Below are 19,202 nucleotides of genomic sequence, written 5' to 3' on the forward strand. Positions count from 1 at the left end.
AGGATTTAAGACATAGCTGACAGGAAGAGAACTATAGCCAAAACATTGACGATCGTTACAGGATGGGTTCACGTAGTCTCATACTTTTCATTACAGAATGAAGCTGTTTGGGATGCAGTTGTTTTCAGATACTTGATCTTCCTTCAACACTCAGGCTGCAAAACAACCAAAGGTCATGATAACACCTGACCTTAAGACTGGTATAAACCTCTGAAGAAACTATAATTATTATAATTAACTATGAGCAATGAGCTTGCATATTTTCTTCTGATGATTATATGTATCCAATATACAATTATATTTTAATTAAATCCCTATCCTTAAGCTCATGGACAAAATCCTCTGACTTTCAAACTGTAGCATAAACAGGCCATATAAGAGGCTTGAACGTAATTTCAACGGAGCTCTTACTTTTGGTTTCCAAAACAAACCTCTTCTACTTTGTCTGCCTTGGATTTTAATGACGCGCAACAGCAATCTTAATTTTCATTGGCTCAAATCGCCAGAATATGAATATTTACCGGTAAGAGCGCTACGTTCTCTCATCATTGTCGCCTTACTTATTGACAGGGAAAGTCAGTCTCTGTCAGTTCTGATTCAGCAAGAAGCGTCGAGTGAAGTTCTTGTTTAGCTACATTCTGCGGCTAACATCAAAATGAAACTCCTCTTTCTTCTCTTCCTGGTGATAAATGGAGCGCACGCGGGTCAGTAAATTATACATAATTTAAATTACAAAACGTATATTTAAATAGCATGAATGTTCTTTGATAATGTGTTTGTAAAGTTAAACAGTAAAAGGTTAATCGAATATGCGATTATTTAGTTTGCCTCTTCTGTTTGCTCTCATCAGTAAATATACCTATACAATCAGAATCAGTATCCCTTTATAACAGCATATTATAATAAAATGTGATGTAGTAAGTAGAGTGTAGTTGTAAGTATGGCCTCGATCTGTCAAACTATCTAAGCAAAATATGTTGTCACAGAGAAGTGGGACTTCATTTCAGTGGGCTATGCTAAGCCTACATCTGCTTGGTATGAGCTACAGTGTGAGCTGGACAGTGTTGACAAAAACTGGACTTGAGTATCTGAGCTTAGACATTGGTTGTCCTCTATGTTCAGCTAACCAACCGTGTGTGGCTCCATTCTGCTCTATGATTAATCACTTTGTAACGTGGCTGTGTCAGATCTGCCTGGTAACTAGTTACACCTGGGTGGGGAGAAACGCCCCTACATATACACACCTTTTATTTTTAGATTTAAGTATTAGGCAAGATTTACATTTTAAACATTCAAATACCAAATCAGATACAACGTCTGAGTAGAACAAAGTTTTGTGCTTTTTGCTATTCAATTCAGTGCACTTTATTTGTTCTCGAAAGGCAGTTTGCAGAGGCATGAAGTACAGTTTAGCAAATAATAACACAATACAGGATAATACTTTTAAAAGTACGTAAATGCACACAGTAATGTACAGTGGTAATGTGTTTCAAAAACAATGTAAATAGCCAGTAAGCAGCAGTGCTGTTTGCAGTAAGTGAAAAACATGTCTAGTGAAACTACAGATAGGCTACTGTACTATCAAAGGACAATGGACAGGACTTGACAATACACTTTACAGGTATTGATTCAGGATTCCGGATTCACGCTTTTACAGTGAAATTGTAAAAATAAATTGGTTGGAGAGTTTGAGTCACAAATATTGTTTGCGTCTAAGGGGGCTTTACTGATGAACATTACCTGGCCTGTTGTGTGGCACTGGACACTACAGGTCACAACACAATGAGTGGCTCAATAGGCTGATTCATCCTGGTTACTTATTCAATGTAGTTTAATCTTGAACAGACACATATTGATATAATTATTACGTATGTTAAACACTTTTACGTATGTAAAACATAATTTCCATTCAATAGACTGCACTGCTGAATCAGTAAAGTTAAGGTCAAATTAATTTACGTATACCTACAGTAGCCTTGAAAACCAAAAGACCAAATGTAGCTAAAGTAAATGTTTCACAGTTAATATTTGTATTGTCATAAAATGGCCAATGTCTGACCTTGTCTGACCTTATCAGTTATTCTTATCTTATGATATAGCTTATAATAACTAATCATTCATTTTTATTAATAACTAATAATTAATTATTGATCCCCAATTTATAAATGCAACATCCGTTAGGGGCACATTTTCTTCATAAAACTGTCAGAGCATCAACCAAGACCAACCAACAGTATTGTACCAGTTACTGGTAATGAAATGCTTGACTCCCAGACTTTCTCAACAGTGTAGACATCTTTCTAATAACATTTACTCAAAGAACATAGATACTGGTTAAAACTGCTCACAGAAGAAGCAGACTTTACTTGCCTGGACATGAAGTGGTGTTAGGAAGGAAATTAATTGTACTGGACTGCACAATGATCCCTTTGGAGATTATGAACTCAAATCTGTACAAATAGTAGGATTTATACAGCAACAGCTAGACTTGGAGCCACTTTATGTACACTAGTATGTAGCACAGCTGGGACATGTTTTGCATCATTAGACATGACCAGGGTTTCACGCTTTCTGGTAACACCAATTACAATAAGGATGTTGTAGATTTATATGTTTAACTGGATGGTTATTGTTTATATTTTGTATTGATCTTGTAAATGCTGCAGGAATAATGCTCCCCACACACACACACCATACACAGGAATAATGCACCCTTATCCGCCATATTTTCCATTTGTATCGTGTGTGGGTGTGTCTGCATGTTGTGCAGACAGGTACTTTCCAAACCTTTGCTGCATTATGTGGTTTTATTGTTGCATTTTACAGCTTGATGCTGTTCAACTAAACCATATCGAGCATGCAGATAGATCATTCTTTCTGTTTACAGCATGTTTTATTTGATATCATTTGAGACTACTTAGTATTGTTTCTTGCATAACCCACATAACACCACAGCAGTTTGAACATACACATCATGATATATGTTTTGAGCAGTGGCGGCTGCTGGTCTTTCAAAGAGGGGGAGCTCATTTTCGGCCTACATACTAAAATTGTTTTATTTATTTGGCTATTCATTGGCTAGTTCACCCCTACGACACTAGCCTAGCCTACTGAATGAATGAACAAACGATCTAACAAAACAATATTAATCAAGGAGGAAATGTGGAAATTAGGTTAAACTGAAACAAGGAACGTGGTGTATAATTGTATGAAATGTATGATGAAAATTGGTTAGCAATTTCGCCAAGCAAATACCAAGAAATAGGTTGCTGCAACTTCGGTGACTTTTTGTAGTACAAAATTACTGTCAATCAAAAGGAGATGCAGTCTTTCGACAGACCCTCCAATCATCACACGGAAGCTCAGCGTCCAGGCCAGCCCACTCCTCCATTCACCCCCAGAGACGCTGAGCGTCCGAGGCGGGACATAATCTCAGCATTCATCCAATGACCGTATAGTTTCGAAGCACTGAAAAAAACTGTTAAAAGCAGCCCGATTTGAAGTCCATGGAAGCTGAGCTTCAACAGGGAAATGCACTGTGACGCACGGGAATGTATGAGAAGGAAATCAGTCAGTCGACCTGCTAATATATGTAGCTGATTCTGAAAGAACTCGTCTTCGATATGAACGTGTTCTAACGCATTTAAAATGTTAACACAATAGTAAATATTTGACCATAAATTTTTTGACATTTTAGGGAACGCTGAGCTTCCCTTGCAGTCTTAACCCTTGTGTTATCTTCGGGTCATTCTGACCCATCAGTCATTGTGACCCACCGTCGTATTGCGACAGATTTACCGCATACAAAGACAAAGTGAAGCATTTTCTTTTAACAGCTAGGCTGTCTCAGACCCCCCACATTGCGAAGGTTAAAAGAAAATTATTTTAATTTGTTTTTGTATTGGGTAAAATTGGGTAAACACAACGATGGTTCGTTATGAACCTTTGGGTCATGTGACCCGAAGGCAGCACGAGGGTTAAAGAAATCGCCACTGGTTTTGAGGACTGTAGTATATATATCTCAGGTTTTGTGTCATAGACCAACTCAATATTTTAAACCATGGCCTCCCTATTCATACTAGTTCAACTCTTAAAGTCACTAATGTCCTTTCCACTGTTTCTAGAATAGTGACAAAACATACAAACACAACATTCATACTGTCAGTGTTACTATGTCCTATTTCACTCACATTGTTAATAATGTTAAACTAACGTTTTTTGAACATTATGTAATACATTCCAATACTTTAAATGACTTAGATCTAAATGTAGTTTTGTTGTGAAACGCTTATGGTGGCACACACTCACTGTAAGTCAAGCAGACAAAGCTATTCTCTGGTCTTCAGACCTAGAGGCCTCAGAAAACCCTGGCTCCAGCACAACATGACAAAGACTCATTCTGTAAAGTCAAGTCTTTAGGTATGAGTTAGAACACAGCAGACAGGAAGACAGCTAAAGTAAAAACTTTGAGGATCATTACAGGGATGGGTTCATCACACCATCTCAGATACATCTGCCATACATTAGACAGAGCACCACAGGTTTGAAGCTGTTTGGGATGCAGTTGTTTTCAGATATTTGATCTTACTTCAACACTCAGGCTACAAAACAACTAATGGTCTTAAAAACACCTGAACAATTTAAGACTGAACATAACTAGAGACAGGGATAATGCATCAGAGATGGATTATGTTGTTTGCTAAATAATGCCCAGTGGTGAAGTGTGTACCTGACACCATGAAACATTAAACAAGAAAGAATACTAGTTGATTCTTTGAACCTAAACAGACATCTTGATTGTGTCCAGGACAATATCATTTTCTGATGAACACAAAGGATGAAGATGTACAATATACACAGTATTTCACAGCTTTTCTGAGCCCTGGTCCTCAGGGCCCTTGTCCTGCATGTTATAGATGTTTTCCTGATCCAACACACATGATTTAAATGTATGGGTCGTTTTCAAGCTCAACAGAAGCCTGGCATCGACCCATTCATTTGAATAAGGTGTGTTGGAGCAGGGAAACATTCAGGGAAGGGGGTCCCTGAGGACCAGGGTTGAGAAAGGCTGGTCTGTGTAAAACATGCACATTTCTGTTTAATCCTCGTCCTCGTTTGTTGGAAACCTGTCTTTACAGGTTAGCTGGTAATTCACTGTATTTTGCTGAAATTAATTTTTTAGAAATTTCTTGTGTGCATTGAGTGCAAGATTGGCCTTTTTTACAAAAAAGTATTTGTGATCCTTAAGTACTGTTGCTATTTGTTATTCTGTAAATACTCTGTGCTTACTGCATACATAATTAGTTAGGCTTCATTAAAACAAAAAGTTTCCATTTGTCATTACAGCCACTGCAATGTAAGACCTCATTCAGTTTGAATGGATCAATCAAATGTGAAATATTAGGTTTTTGTCTTGCAGCCACACATTCGCTGAAATACTTCTACACAGCAACTTCAGGAATACCTAACTTCCCAGAGTTTGTAACAGTGGGGCTGGTGGATGGCCTGCCTATCTCATACTACGACAGTAAGATCCGCAGAGAGACGCCTCGTCAGGATTGGATGGCTGAAACTGAGGGTCCTGAGTACTGGGATCAACAGACTCAGGTCTCCATCGGTTCTGAGCAGACCTTCAAAGCCAACATAGATATTGGCAAGCAGCGCTTCAACCAGAGTGGAGGTGAGTGAAGTCTACTGACTCTCTGATACCCAGCTACAGCACATGTACACAGACACAGAAAGACTTATGGTAGGTTTGTGGGATCTTACGAGATGTCTTGATGGTGTGTAGCCTAATTGGTTCATTTTGTCATCAAATCATTGATAGATTGGTGTACCAAAACATGTTGAATCGAGAGAAATTTACTGACATACCTAACAATAAGATAAGATATCAAAAAGTGTTGCCCTTTTTTGTGTAGTTGAATAGGCCTAGACAAAAAATCATAATTAGGCAGAAGTCAGTGTAGTAGAGAAGATTGCCATGAACTAACATATACTCATCTTGGATTATTTACCAATTGAGTATAAAAAATGTGTTACATGTTTTGCTCTTTTACACATTTTTTTTATGTGAGGTGTGTGTGTGGTCAACAATATGGTTATTTTCCTTGTGGTAGACAAATGCACACACATACAGTACATGTATGTGTTTTTATCCAACATATGACTAGCAATGCTACAGTAAGTTACGCAATGAGGTGTGAGAGCCATCAAGCAGAGACTCTGTCCAGCAACTCCAGATGTTAGCATATGAGAGGAGGGGGCAGAGTGACACCCAGCCTTACAGAACTATCATGGTCTGATGCGTGCTAGATTCCACTTATCTTGTGATTGTGGCACGTGAACAAGCTCCTTGTCCACACCCAGTCAACTCCCATATTCGACCTGACATGGTTGAAACACCCATATTTTGTCAGGTTTCTCAATAAACTTCTCAATTAACCTATTGTGAACAATGAATGATTCTTAGTGAGAAATGGTTAAGGCAACAAAAAAAAACGGTGAAAAAGATCAAATGTACTCAATGTGAAATGGAGATCTTAATTTGCGAAATAGGAGGAGCATCTTGTTTGGTGGCCTTAGAGTAGCAGTTACTTGAACGCTGATGGAGTAAAAAAAAAAGAATTAATCAACCCATTGTGCCCTTATCGAAACACGTGTGCAGTCGATGGCACTGATCACATTTGGGAAACCGGTTTTCGCTGCAAATTGCGCTTTAATGTTGGCCTGTTCAACCACAGTATAAAGTCATGTAATGTACGTTGGGAACAGGCAGATCATGTCATCTCACACCTCAGGTGTCACATGACTGAGGGTGGATTGGCTTCTCCCCAACCTGTCTGCAGCTCCCACTGAAATGGCCCAAATTCACACGTTTTCTTTCTGGCTAAACAGGCTGAAGTGAGATCATTGGCATCATTTGTAGATAATCTCCACAATTGACTCCCACTGTAGATCAAGTCAAACTGCCATTTGTTATGCATGCACTTCCTGTCTGCCTCTCGGTCACTCTGTGTCGCCGCATCACATCTCTAAACCTGGCGTACGCACGGGTTCTAACGTGTGCAGAAGGTACGCAGATTCTCACGTGCTTTTTCATAAATCTGAAACTCTGTGTAGAAACACCCGTACACGTTTCTATGCCTATTTTCATGCGTACGCACCTTGGTACATCCGGCCCCTGAGCTGTAGACTCCCTGCCCGTCTCTGAGGGAACAGCAGAGGGCAGCAGAGCAGCAGCACGTCTGACTGAGATCACACACACACACATCCACACTCATATACACACAAACACACACAGTCTGACAGTAAAGGAGTCTGGGATATGATGCTGTCAGAACCATCATGATCTACTGACTCACACACAGTACACACTACACACACTCAGGACACACTACACACATACACACACTTACACACACATCAGGACCAGAGTAAACATACACACAGGACTACAGTCAGACACACAGATGCACATGTATGGATGTATCACTCTGTAGCACACACACACTGTCCAGAGGTGTAGGATGTGAAGCTCCAGTACTACATGCACTACACACACGTGTTGACATTCACTCTTCAGTCCACATCCACACACATCCACACACACATCCACACGCACACACACACTGTCCAGAGGTGTTTGATGTGAAGCTCCAGTACTGTGTCAGTCTACAGAGATGTAGTAACAGACTGTAGTCATATAGAACACAGAACACACCCTGGGCTCCAACATTCCACTGTTCATCTGGACTGACAGGCAGGACTGAGGCTGGGGTAGAGGCAGGGAGGCAGGAGTGAGTCTCGGGCAGGGGCAAGAAGGCAGGACTGAAGCTGGGGTAGGGGGAGTCTGGGCATGGAGGTAGGATTGAGGCTGAGGCAGGATTGAGGCTGGGGCAAGGGAAGCAGGGGCAGGGAGGTAGGACTGAGGCTGGAGCAGGGGCAGGGAGGCAGGACTGAGGCTGGAGCAGGGGCAGGGAGGCAGGACTGCGGCTGGGGCAGGGGGAGAAGGGGCAGGGAGTCAGGAGTGAGGCTGGGGCAGGGGGAGTCTGGGCATGGAGGTAGGATTGAGGCTGAGGCAGGATTTACAGGGGCAGGGGAAATAGGGGCAGGGAGTCAGGAGTGAGGCTGGGGCCGGGGGAATAAGGGCAGGGAGGCAGGACTGAGGTTGGGCCAGGGAGGCAGGACTGAGGCTGGGGTAAGGGGAGTAGGGGCAGGGAGGCAGGACTGAGGCTGGGGCAAGGGGAGTAGGGGCAGGGAGGCAGGACTGAGGCTGGGGCAGGACTGGGGCAGGGGGAGTAGGACTGAGGCAGGGGCAGGGAGGCAGGACTGAGGCAGTGGCAGGACTGGGGCAGGGGGAGTAGGGGCATGGATGAAGGAGTGAGGCTAGGGGAGGGAGGGGGGCAGGACTGAGGCTGGGGTAGGGGCAGGGGGAGCAGGTGTGGAGGGGGGTATGCATGCACTTCCTGTCTGCCTCTCGGTCACTCTGTGTCGCCGCATCACATCTCTAAACCTGGCGTACGCACGGGTTCTAACGTGTGCAGAAGGTACGCAGATTCTCACGTGCTTTTTCATGAATCGGAAACTCTGTGTAGAAACACCCGTACACGTTTCTGCGCCTATTTTCATGTGTACGCATCTTGGTACATCCGGCCCCTGAGCTGTAGACTCCCTGCCCGTCTCTGAGGGAACAGCAGAGGGCAGCAGAGCAGCAGCACGTCTGACTGAGATCACACACACACACACTCACACACACACACACTCACACACACACACTCACACGCACATCACAACATTACAACATCACATACAGAGACTCAATATCACACAACGTTTTATTCCCTACAGACACACTCACATCCAAGTCACTTGAACTTGAACAGGCACACACACACACATATACACACAAACACACACAGTCTGACAGTAAAGGAGTCTGGGTTATGATGCTGTCAGAACCATCATGATCTACTGACACTCAACATCACACAGTGGAGCTCACTATGAACACACTCATACACACACTCAGGACACACTACACACTACACACACTCAGTACACACTACACACACACACACACACACACACACACACAGTACACACTACACTCATACACACACTCAGGACACAGTACACACTACACACATACACACAGTACACACTACACACACTCAGGACACACTACACACACTCAGGACACAGTACACACTACACACACTCAGGACACACTACACACATACACACACTCAGGACACAGTACACACTACACACACTCAGGACACACTACACACTACACACACTCAGGACACACTACACACTACACACACTCAGGACACACTACACACTACACACACTCAGGACACACTACACACTCACACACACTCAGGACACAGTACACACTACACACACTCAGGACACAGTACACACTCGGGCACACTACACACTACACACTACACACTACACACACTCAGGACACAGTACACACTCGGACACACTACACACTACACACTACACACGCTCAGGACATACTACACACATACACACACTCAGGACACACTACACACTCACACACACAGTACACACTACACACATACACACACACAGGACACAGTACACACTACACACATACACACACTTACACACATCAGGACCAGAGTACACGTACACACAGGACTACAGTCAGACACACAGATGCACATGTATGGACGTATCACTCTGTAGCACACACACACTGTCCAGAGGTGTAGGATGTGAAGCTCCAGTACTACATGCACTACACACACGTGTTGACATTCACTCTTCAGTCCACACACACACACATCCACACACACACACACACATCCACACACACACACATCCACACACACACACATCCACACACACACACACACTGTCCAGAGGTGTTTGATGTGAAGCTCCAGTACTGTATCAGTCTACAGAGATGTAGTAACAGACTGTAGTCATATAGAACACAGAACACACCCTGGGCTCCAACATTCCACTGTTCATCTGGACTGACAGGCAGGACTGAGGCTGGGGTAGAGGCAGGGAGGCAGGAGTGAGTCTCGGGCAGGGGCAGGAAGACAGGACTGAAGCTGGGGTAGGGGGAGTCTGGGCATTGAGGTAGGATTGAGGCTGAGGCAGGATTGAGGCTGGGGCAAGGGAAGTAGGGGCAGGGAGGTAGGACTGAGGCTGGAGCAGGGGGAGAAGGGGCAGGGAGTCAGGAGTGAGGCTGGGGCAGGGGGAATAAGGGCAGGGAGGCAGGACTGAGGCTGGGGCAGGGGCAGAGAGGCAGGACTGCGGCTGGGGCAAGGGGAGAAGGGGCAGGGAGTCAGGAGTGAGGCTGGGGCAGGGGGAATAAGGGCAGGGAGGCAGGACTGAGGCTGGGGCAGAGAGGCAGGACTGCGGCTGGGGCAAGGGGAGAAGGGGCAGGGAGTCAGGAGTGAGGCTGGGGCAGGGGGAATAAGGGCAGGGAGGCAGGACTGAGGCTGTGGCAGGACTGAGGCTGGGGTAGGGTCAAGGAGGCAGGAGTGAGGCTAGGGCAGGGGCAGGAAGGCAGGACTGAAGCTGGGGTAGGAAGAGTATGGGGCAGGGAGGCAGGACTGAGGCTGGGGCAGGGGGAGTCTGGGCATGGAGATAGGATTGAGGCTGAGGCAGGATTTACAGGGACATAGGGGCAGGGAGTCAGGAGTGAGGCGGGGGCCGGGGGAATAAGGACAGGGAGACAGGACTGAGGCTGGGGCAGGGGGAGTAGGGGCAGGGAGGCAGGACTGAGGCTGGGGCAGGGGGAGTAGGGGCAGGGAGGCAGGACTGAGGCTGGGGCAGGGGGAGTAAGGGCAGGGAGTCAGGAGTGAGGCTGGGGCAGGGGCAGGGAGGCAGGACCGAGGCTGGGGCAGGGGTAGGGAGGCAGGACTGAGGCTGGGGCAGGGGGAGTAGGGGCAGGGAGGCAGGACTGAGGCTGGGGCAGGGGGAGTAGGGGCAGGGAGACAGGACTGAGGTTGGGGCAAGGGGAGTAGGGGCAGGGAGGCAGGACTGAGGCTGCCTCCCTGCCCCACACTCACATCAACACAAACACACACAGTCTGACAGTAAAGGAGTCTGGGATATGATGCTGTCAGAACCATCATGATCTACTGACACTCAACATCACACAGTGGAGCTCACTATGAACACACTCACACACACACTCAGGACACACTACACACTACACACACTCAGGACACACTACACACTCACACACACATCAGGACCAGAGTACACGTACACACAGGACTACAGTCAGACACACAGATGCACATGTATGGACGTATCACTCTGTAGCACACACACACTGTCCAGAGGTGTAGGATGTGAAGCTCCAGTACTGTATCAGTCTTGTATCAGATGTAGTAACAGACTGTAGTCATAGAGAACACAGAACACACCCTGGGCTCCAACATTCCACTGTTCATCTGCACCATCAGTAAAGTTAGAACACATCCAGGTCTGAATTCAGATGTCTGCTTCTCACACAGAGCCAGACTGTCGTCCCACAGCTACAGTAGTTAGACTCTATAGAGTTGTCTAGGTGGGGGTCTGATATCGGTACAGTCTATAGGGTTGAGGCTGGGGCAGGGGGAGTAGGGGCAGGGAGGCAGGAGTGAGGCAGGGGGAGCAGAACTGAGGGTGGGGCAGGGGCGGGGAGGCAAGACTGAGGCTGGGGCAGGGAGGCAGGACTGAGGCTGGGCCAGGCGGAGTAGGGCCATGGAGGCAGGACTGAGGCTGGGGCAGGGTCAGAAGGGGCAGGGGCAGCAGGTGTGGAGTGGGGTCCCAGCAGGCAGCAGAGCGGGGCTCCAGGTAGGGGAGCAGGGCTGAGACAGGGGACTGGAGACGGGGACCAGAGTCAGAGCAGAGGGAACTGGAGCAGAGAGAGAAGCAGCATCAGGCCAGGGACAAGCAGGCACAGCAGGAGGACTAGATCAACACAGGAGCCGACGTCCTGAAGCACAGCCTGACTGAGCAGAGGCTAGGAGCTGCAGTCTGGGAGAGGCTAGGAGCTGCAGTCTGGGAGAGGCTAGGAGCTGCAGTCTGGGAGAGGCTAGGAGCTGCAGTCTGGGAGAGGCTAGGAGCTGCAGTCTGGGAGAGGCTAGGAGCTGCAGTCTGGGAGAGGCTAGGAGCTGCAGTCTGGGAGAGGCTAGGAGCTGCAGTCTGGGAGAGGCTAGAAGCTGCAGTCTGGGAGAGGCAGGGCTGAGGGTTTCTAGAGGTCTGGATGGAGAACACAGAGCAGCTGGTGGGATGTGCTCTGCCTCAGCACACTGTCTCCTCTCTCTGTCACACACACACACACAGGGAGGGGGAGAGAGAGAGAGCTGGGGGAGGGGCAGCAGGTTAGGGAGACCCAGGAGGAGAGGAAGAGGGTGTGGCAGGAGCTGATGTAACAGTGTATGACTCACCCAGAGCCCAGGCCCACTAGCTGGGGGTAACACTGTGGTCCGTCTGACTGACTTCAACAGGAAGGAGCGTCTCTTTGGTGTCTTCCTCCAGTCGCTGTGGTCCATAGTTTAGGGTTTCAGGACACTTCTTCTAAACGTGTGACGTCGACGATGACATCAGCCGTCACTGGTATCAAACTCCTGCAGGGTCTTTGTAAGAGGCGTTGTGGTGCGCCCCTGCATGTCAGCTGATGGGCAGGAACAGCTGTTCCTCAGCCAGCTGGCGTCAGCTCTGCAGGACCATGAGAGCCGCCCTGCAGTCGTCTGGTGACAGCGACAGAGGAACATGTCACCGTCCTCACCTGAGATGTGACTGAGGTGATGGAAGTAAGAAACCATCCCAGCAGAGGGAGGGAGAGAGCAGAGAGACGCTCCTCTGTGTTACAGTCTACAGGGAGAGACCCATACTGAACCCCTGGTATCTCCCTGGAGGTCTGGTCACACACACCCCTACCTCCCACACACCGTCTCTCTCTCTCACACACACACACACACACACACGTTACAGCAACACCACTGCACTGAACACAGTGGCTACCTCCAACCCAGTGCTGTAGATGTCACCACGGCAACATCAGCCAGTGTAGATACACCCTCTCTCTCTCTCCATGTCTCCATGGTAACGCTGCCAGTCCGTCAGTCAGTCTGAGTGGTGAAGGAGTGACATCAGTAGAAGAGAGGGACGACACACACACACACACACTGTGCAGGCTGTAGGTCGTGTTGACTCCCTGTAGCGGTGACAGAGAGTGTGTGTGCTGGGGTGTCAGCTTCAGGACTGGCTGCTTGAACCTCTGCTGGATGATGATGACATCATGATGTGTGACCTCATCCTGAGTGAGCACCTCTGTGGTCCTGTGTGGTAGAGTGTCCTCCCTGACATGAGGTGGGACCAGCTGAGGTAGAGCACACACTCGAAAACAGGACTCCATGTCTCTCTGGATACAGTCACACTGGGTCTGCCCCTCCATGATAGACCAGTGTGTCCAGGGGGGTTACTGTCCATCATGCTGCCTCTCTCTACAGGAACAGGAGATAGGGTCCTGTCCTATGGAACATTCTGGTCTCTCAACAAGACTGTCTTACTCAGTGTGGATCTTAGTGTGTATCTGCATGTGTACGTCAGCTGGGTGTGTATCTGTATGTACAGAACCACAGGTGTAGTACAGATATATGTAGTATGTAATGTAGCTGCATTTACTGTGATGTAATGTATGTGGCGTGTGTGTGTGTGTGTGTTCTCCTACTATGGAATACTGTGGGTGGTACAGACCCGTCCTCTCTGTTTTAACCTGTTACTGCTACAGTATTAGCTTTTATTGTACAACATGTATTGATAGTTAAACTGTACAGGATGTTGTGTGTTTGTGCCGTGTCTTCTCACACTCAGCAGACAGGACGGTACTGATGGTGGTTCTCTCTCTCTCTCTCTCTTTCTCTCTCTCTCTCTCTCTCTCTCTCTCTCTCTCTCTCTCTCTCTCTCTCTCTCTCTCTCTCTCTCTCTCTCAGGTGTACACACAGTCCAGTGGATGTATGGTTGTGAGTGGGATGAGGAGACTGGAGCTACAGATGGGTATGATCAGGATGGTTATGATGGAGAGGACTTTATATCTCTGGATCTGAAGAACCTGAGATACATCGCTCCAGTGCAGCAGGCTGTCATCACCAAACACAAGTGGGACCAGAACAGAGCTCAGCTTGAGAACCGGAAGCACTACCTCACCCAGGAGTGTATTGACTGGCTGAAGAAGTATGTGGACTATGGGAAGAGCACTCTGAAGAGGACAGGTAGAGTCACATGACCCCACAATGACACAGAACTATTAAGGGTGTAACAATATATCATGGCACAATATATAGCAATGCAAAAATATTACAATATGTATCTATTTAATCCTTTTGGTTGAGCTATCAGCACGCGCCCTGCGTCATGCGTCCATTCACTGCATTCACAGGAATCGCTTGAACTGAGTTAACTAAGTTGTATGTACAACAAAGAATGTTATTGAAATGTTTAATTTAATATGTTGTTCAAAATATTGTGATACGTATTGTATTGTGAACCCAGTATCGTGATACATATCGAATTGTGAGCTGAGTGAATCGTTACACCCCTAATAACTATGTACACACATACTATTGATATGATGAAGACAGCAGTAAACGATAATGCTTTCTGGAATGTGTACTTCAGTGAATATGATTTTGATTGTAAAATTGTTAGAATGACAGTGATGGTTTAAAAAAAAGTATTTTCTCCCTCTCTCCTGATCTCTCTCTTCCTCCAGTCCTCCCCTCCGTGTCTCTGCTCCAGAAGAGCCCCTCCTCTCCAGTCACCTGCCACGCTACAGGCTTCTACCCCAGAAGTGTCATGGTGTTCTGGAGGAGAGATGGAGACCAGGTGTACGAGGATGTGGAGCATGGAGAGGTTCTCCACAATGAGGATGGAACCTTCCAGAACAGTGTTCACCTGACAGTGAAGCCTGAGGACCTGGACAGCGGGAGGTATGAGTGTGTGGTTCAGCTCTCAGGGGTTCAGGAGGACTTTGTCACCAAACTGGAGCGCTCTGTGGTGAAGACCAACCATGGAAACACTGGAAGGACCAACCCAGGTGAGACCAGCAGGGCTGAGAAGACAAATACAAATATACATTTGCTACTGTACTTCCTCACATGAGGATATAATGATGGAGGGATGACTAGGACAATTTATTTAGTGTTGTATCTCTATGTTCAGTTAAATCTAATATACACTACCGGTTTCTTATTCATACTTATAAACACTTTCTTACATACAGTACATAGTTGACCCTGTACCGGTTCTACCTGTGTGGGGTTCTGCTACTGGTGACAACATACACAGTTCTAGAATGTTATAATATTAAAGATCTCTCATTCTCAGAGTGACCTGATCTCTTCCTAATGACTCCATAGAATGTGACATCACCAGCATGTGAGGCTCCAAGCTGCAGTCTGAATGTTCTGTGTTGGTTGTTACTGGTGCAGAAGGTTCTGGTTCCTCTGGTCTCATCATTGGAGCTGTGGTTGCTGTTCTTCTGCTGGTCGCCATCGTCTGTGGAGTCGTCATCTGGAAGAAAAAGAAGAATGCCAAGAAAGGTGAGAGGAGAGGAAGAATACTTTTATTAAACCTCATCACTGTGTGTGTGTGTGTGTGTGTGTGTGTGTGTGTGTGTGCGTGTGTGCGTGTGTGTGTGTGTGTGTGTGTGTGTGTGTGTGTGTGTGTGTGTGTGTGTGTGTGTGTGTGTGTGTGTGTGTGTGTAAGGATGTCTCTAGTGCTCATAATGGGGATGATCAGTGATCATAATTCTTCTAGTGATATTAATAATGCTGTGTCATTTCTGTGTTTCAGGATTTGCTCCAGCTAACAGTGAGTATTAAACTGAAGTATCCAGACAGTGTACTATGTTCACAGTATATCTATTTTCACACAGATACCTATATATATACATCACATAGACAGTCCTTCTTAAACTTGAAAAAGAAAGTTTCTGGTAGTTCAACATTGTGTGTGTGTGTGTATCCATGATGTGTGACTACCTCCATGTCAGTTGTGTGTTCCTGGTCAGCTCAGTTGAACTGCTCTGGTTGTTTCTCCATGCAGCCTCTGATGATGGATCTAACTCCTCCAATAACACAGCACCAAAAGCATGAGGCCTTTCTGTTTAACCAATCACAGGTGAGTATCTCAGGGAGTTTGTGTTTATCACAGGAGTGTAGTTATTAGTTCAACTGATTTTATTCATAATTCATTCTTTCTAAAAACACGATCACTATCACAGACTTGATCAATTCAGTAGAGTAGTACAGTGAGGTATAGTTTCAACATGCTGTCAGTGTTAACCCTGGTGTTGTGTGTGTTTGTGTGTGTTTGTGTGTGTGTCTTTACAGAAGTGATGCAGAGGAGAGAGGGCACAGACTAACTCACTTGAGTGATATGCAGAAAGACACCAAGACAAATTAACCTACAACAGAACCTTCTCTCATAATGACTCAAAAATAATGATTACTGATCTTTCTATGTCTGAAATATTTCTCTGATCAGCTAAAAGATAAACACTATCAATCAGATCTTAATGAGTAATTTGTTTGATAGTAGTTTGTAAACACCAACTTCTCTTCCGAATGTTTTCAATCTGGTTCCAGTCTTCTTTATGTTCTGCTTCAGGGTTGTATAGCCGTTTAACTCAGAATGGTGTATAAATTATCTTCACTCTTCAACAGCTTTATATTGATTATGTTGGCTTAACATTTAATATTGTCAAGATTTTTTAATGAATGTTCTAATAAGTGGTTGGTTTCATTCCTTTATTTGTTTTGATGTAGAATATATAAAACTTTTATTGAGAAAGAAGGTGTGCACTTCCATGCATGAATCACTTTCACATGTAACAAACAGACATCATTACAGAGATACAATGCAAACATTCATTCATCAGAAACAAATCCATCCAACTATTGCTAACTCAGTCCAACCTGTTTTAACAATGTTGGTTCATTCCACACAAACAATGGCCATGACTATAAACGATATAACTATAAAGCCTATATGGCTATGAATTGTTTATTATTTAATTTGACTCTTAGTTTTAAGATTACAAGTGAGTAAGAATTGCAATACCGGTCAGATGGATGTTTGTTTATATTGCAGTGTAAAGAATTCTATTTTAGTTAAGTATCTCTTGTACTTTCTTATTGTTTCATTCAAATGTTTTGGGATTGTTTTTTACTAGCTTGATAAAAGTGGTGGTGGGACTATTGGATGGGTTTCAGTGCATATGGGTAACTTTTAGTTAAGGTTTTTAAGTTTGACATTAAACATACATTTGAGATAAAATTCACTTGTACTGTAAATCTAAAATAAATGTACAAAAATGGAGGGAATTTGTCTTGAGTCTTTTCATTTATACTGTACATTTATATATATATAAAAATGTAGCTCTCTAAACTTGCCAGAAGAAATTACAGGTTGTCCATGTTTGTTATTCCAAGTGTTATGTAAGATGTGTTCTCACCGACTTACAAACAATATTCCGTTTTTCACACAGCAGCATGGAGCAGATGTTCATGCAGCTGTGTGTTACATGTGATCTTATAGTGTTCCTGTCTTGCCTGCACCTGTGCTTGAACTCTCGCTGGCGCAGGTGGTCTGTATACATGCTTGTGGAGTGAGTTTAGCCAATTCACATTGGCTACACTACATAATTTAGGACTATTTGAAGATAAACTTCAAGTGGTTTAGACAGCCAAATTATTTAATAAATTATGACATTTTATTCAATTAGCAGATGCTTTTTATACAAACTGACATACAAATGGTACATAGTACAGCTGAAGATAAAGTATCAGACGTGCATAATTCTAACCCTATTTCTGAGTCCAGGAATTATCTGAATTGTCCAAATATCGAGTAAATAACTTACTAGTCACATCTTTAAGTAATCAAATCTCAGCTACCAGGTGCAGTGCAACAATAACATAATGTACAGTAGTGTGTGGTACAGTTCAGCAGAATAAGTATCATAAGTGCAACATCAAACAAATGGTAACTAGGGTCCTGGTGTAAGTCTACTACATTTACATTACATTTAGTCATTTAGCAGACGCTCTTATCCAGAGCGACTTACAGTAAGTACAGGGACATTCCCCCCGAAGCAAGTAGGGTGAAGTGCCTTGCCCAAGGACACAACGTCATTTTGCACTGCTGGCAATCAAACTGGCAACCTTCAGATTACTAGCCCGACTCCCTCACCGCTCAGCCATCTGACTCCGTACCAGCCGTACTAAAAGTGTCTAATGTCTTTAATATAGTTTTGACACTATTCTATTGAGATGTATGAACACCTAACCAGTACACTATCTGCATGTACTGGCCAACAGGACTCAATGACTACAGACCCGTCGCCCTGACCTCTGTGGTAATGAAGTCTTTTGAGCGACTTGTGCTGGCACACAAAGCCATCACAGACCCTTTCCTGGACCCACTGCAGTTTGCCTACAGAGCCAACAGATCTGTGGATGACGCCGTTAACATGGCCCTCCACTTCACCCTACAGCACCTGGACTCCCCAGCATCCTATGCCAGGATCCTGTTTGTGGACTTCAGCTCTGCCTTCAACACCATCATCCCTGCCCTGCTTCAGGACAAGCTCTCCCAGCTGAACGTGCCTGACTCCACCTGCAGATGGATCACAGACTTCCTGTCTGACAGGAAGCAGTGCGTTAAGCTGGGAACACAAGTCTCTGACTCCCGGTCCATCAGCACTGGATCTCCTCAGGGCTGCGTCCTTTCCCCTCTGCTCTTCTCCCTGTACACCAACAGCTGCACCTCCAGTCATCCATCTGTCAAACTTCTGAAGTTTGCGGACGACACCACCCTCATTGGGCTCATCTCTGACGGGGATGAGTCTGACTATAGCTGACAACCTGGTGACCTGGTGTAGCCAGAACAACTTAGAGCTCAATGCTCTTAAGACCATGGAGATGGTTGTGGACTTCAGGAAGAATACAGCCCCACTCACCCCCATCACCCTGTGCGACTCCCCAGTCAACATTGTGGAGTCCTTCCGCTTAGGGGCACCATCCTCTCCCAGGACCTCAAGTGGGAACTGAACATCAGCTCCCTCACCAAAAAAGCACAACAGAGGATGTACTTCCTACGGCAGCTGAAGAAATTCAACCTGCCAAAGACAATGATGGTGCACTTCTACA

At 45.4% G+C, this 19,202-nt stretch overlaps 1 protein-coding gene across 3 annotated transcripts; it reads left to right on the forward strand.

Annotated features, from left to right (window-relative positions):
• The first annotated feature begins 547 nt into the window (after positions 1–547).
• LOC134040652 (class I histocompatibility antigen, F10 alpha chain-like) lies at positions 548–17,370 on the forward strand. Of its 3 annotated transcripts, none has more exons than XM_062486666.1 (8): positions 548–704; positions 5,420–5,680; positions 13,983–14,261; positions 14,762–15,085; positions 15,480–15,590; positions 15,844–15,861; positions 16,096–16,170; positions 16,383–17,370. In XM_062486666.1, the coding sequence occupies exons 1-7, from the start codon at positions 656–658 to the stop codon at positions 16,143–16,145; spliced, it is 1,092 nt and encodes a 363-aa protein (XP_062342650.1). In that variant the 5' UTR covers positions 548–655; the 3' UTR covers positions 16,146–16,170; positions 16,383–17,370. The 3 variants fall into 3 exon arrangements, with proteins under 3 accessions (XP_062342650.1, XP_062342649.1, XP_062342651.1); XM_062486665.1 differs by having other exon boundaries at positions 14,762–15,084; positions 15,473–15,590; XM_062486667.1 differs by lacking the exons at positions 15,480–15,590; positions 15,844–15,861; positions 16,096–16,170; positions 16,383–17,370 and adding an exon at positions 15,408–15,445.
• Positions 17,371–19,202: the final 1,832 nt, after the last annotated feature.

This window comes from Osmerus eperlanus, chromosome 20 (assembly GCF_963692335.1).
Source record: "Osmerus eperlanus chromosome 20, fOsmEpe2.1, whole genome shotgun sequence".
NCBI lineage: Eukaryota > Metazoa > Chordata > Actinopteri > Osmeriformes > Osmeridae > Osmerus > Osmerus eperlanus.

Excerpts from the sequence above, each read along its gene's own strand:
- LOC134040652 (XM_062486665.1), top strand. The coding sequence starts at position 656 with ATGAAACTCCTCTTTCTTCTCTTCCTGGTGATAAATGGAGCGCACGCG. Across the intron at positions 5,681-13,982 it reads GCGCTTCAACCAGAGTGGAG|GTGTACACACAGTCCAGTGG; the intron begins GTGAGTGAAGTC and ends TCTCTCTCTCAG. Across the intron at positions 15,085-15,472 it reads ACACTGGAAGGACCAACCCA|GGTGCAGAAGGTTCTGGTTC; the intron begins GGTGAGACCAGC and ends TTGGTTGTTACT.